This window comes from Papaver somniferum, chromosome 1 (assembly GCF_003573695.1).
Source record: "Papaver somniferum cultivar HN1 chromosome 1, ASM357369v1, whole genome shotgun sequence".
Taxonomy (NCBI): domain Eukaryota; kingdom Viridiplantae; phylum Streptophyta; class Magnoliopsida; order Ranunculales; family Papaveraceae; genus Papaver; species Papaver somniferum.
In genome coordinates, this window is record NC_039358.1 from 246,746,884 (window position 1) to 246,749,014 (window position 2,131).

At 37.2% G+C, this 2,131-nt stretch overlaps 1 protein-coding gene across 1 annotated transcript; it reads right to left on the bottom strand.

Moving 5' to 3' along the window:
* Positions 1-1,058: 1,058 nt before the first annotated feature.
* LOC113276084 (F-box protein At3g07870-like) lies at positions 1,059-1,493 on the bottom strand. Its single transcript, XM_026525678.1, has one exon. The coding sequence runs from the start codon at positions 1,491-1,493 to the stop codon at positions 1,059-1,061; it is 435 nt and encodes a 144-aa protein (XP_026381463.1).
* Positions 1,494-2,131: the final 638 nt, after the last annotated feature.

A 2,131-nucleotide genomic window follows, 5' to 3' on the forward strand; every position in this document is an offset into this window, starting at 1 on the left:
GTTGTTAGGGCTTCAAAATTTTTGTGTTATTCTTTCACCATGTCTTCTTGGTTAGCTCAATGGTGCATAAACTTAAATCCAATTAAGTTATAAATGTCTCCATTGTATCCTGAACAAAATATTTCATTGACCTATTATAAAAGGCGGAGCCAAAATTTCTAGGTTTGAGGTACAAAAATTTGGCCCGGGGTAAGTTTTTTTTTTTAGGGGGTGCAAATTAAGAAGCAAATTGTCTTTTAAATATATTAATATTTGTTATTGGGCCTAATTTTTGCTTTGAAGTTTGCTGGGCAGCGGATGCAAGTTTACACTCTTACACTGGATGGCTCTACATCTGCCTATTATAGTTGCAAATTGTTTGGGAAGGGTCGAAGTTGCCAATTGTTTGGGAAGGGGCAGAATATTTGTCAAAATGATTGGAAAGGTTTAAAATTAGCGTTACAATAATTTTGTACTTGTATTTCATTCCATTGAAGCACAGAAGTTCCGACATAAATACTAGTGTTTAAGTTTAAATTTCTAGGTGCATATTCCCGTTCCAACATTGTATTACCAAATTAAAGAACAGCTAACGAAACACATATTTTATGAGAAGAGAAAGAAAGAGAATCCTAGCAAGCCAATAATCTCAGTGTTCCGGTAGCCTCCAGGCTCCAGTTAAATTTGCAACATGTTCTCTGCACATCTAGTAGCCTCCATGCAATCGCTTCTCGGTGATGATCCACATTCTGCTGCAAATTCAATTGTCTTTGAATCTACTCCCATATCTTTTAATGAAGTAAAGCTATTCACGTGTGGGAATGCAGTGAAGTCCCTACGGCCCCAATGCATAACCTTGATTAATGAGTCAGTTTTGGGGATATAGCGACAAAGAATAATTGGCTTACATCCTCCCGCAGACCTTCTCTTCTTGTACCATAAGAAAACTTCATTGTTTTCTGTAAGACCAATGGGCTCATACCTATCCTGCTTTGGAGTGTCCTCGAAATAATCATCATCATCCACATCAATAGGAAAAAAATGGCATACTGAACTCCAAAATCCAATCCCAAGATGGATTATAGCCCTCCTCCCTCGACAGAGAGATCATCATTCTGCTTCTTTTTAAACGACCATATGTACGTGCGCTCATAAATTCCATCAATATTAAAAATGCTCAGATACCCACCCAATAGTGTAAGTTGCGACCAACTAAAAAAACTATGTCCTAAAGTTGGTGTTGGGAGATATCGGAACTCTTCGTCTGCCAAATCAAATCCGGCAATCTTCCACTGGTTGCTGTCCCATGCCAACCAATAAATGGATCCATTCCAAAGGATACTGTTAGACTCCAATATACAGCTAATTTCTCCGATATTTCTCCAGCCACTGCTTTCACCACCAAGAGTATATATTTGAACCAATCCTTTGTTCCGGTCCTTCTGGATACCGCCGGGGGACTGAATTCTAACAACCTTGTAATTGTTATTAGAAGCATTGTAACCAAATCCCATGACCGTGTACGTGTAGTCATATGTGTTGTATATTATTGGCAGGTCAAAGCTTTCTCCGGTGAAGGGATTAAAGATATGAACAATGGGTGCTCCTTCATCTTGTACGAATAATAAACAAGCCAAGCCGTTGTAAGAACCAATTACCTTAATAACACGAGGAGATCCGACTTTGATCTTTCTATGTTTTTTGAATAAACAATCATTATACGATCTTTAACTCATATAAGACTAAGAATTTCATCATAGTATCCAAAGCTTAATTCAATATCTGGACTCTAAATGGAATTGTTGTATCTACAAATAAGGAGACCACTTGCAGTCTTTCTATGAGAAAGATGAGTATTCCAAGTTTTTGATACAAGGTTGCATTCTAGGACGGACTCAAGAGGAATATATGGCAAAATATCTAATTGAATTTCCGCTGGAAGATATCCCATGATATATACAGGTGTAGCGGATGTATTTGGCAAAAACTAGAGAATAATGTAACAATAACTAGACCAATCAAATAACAATGTGCAGGATGTCTTTGTGAATAATACTAGAAAGCATCAGGACTAAGAAAAGAAAATCAACTAAACTAGGAAACTGAAAATCAACTAAACTAGGAAACCGATTACAAAACTAGGAAACCACTA

Coding starts and splice junctions, on each gene's coding strand:
- LOC113276084 (XM_026525678.1), bottom strand. CDS start 1,493: ATGGGATTTGGTTACAATGCTTCTAATAACAATTACAAGGTTGTTAGA.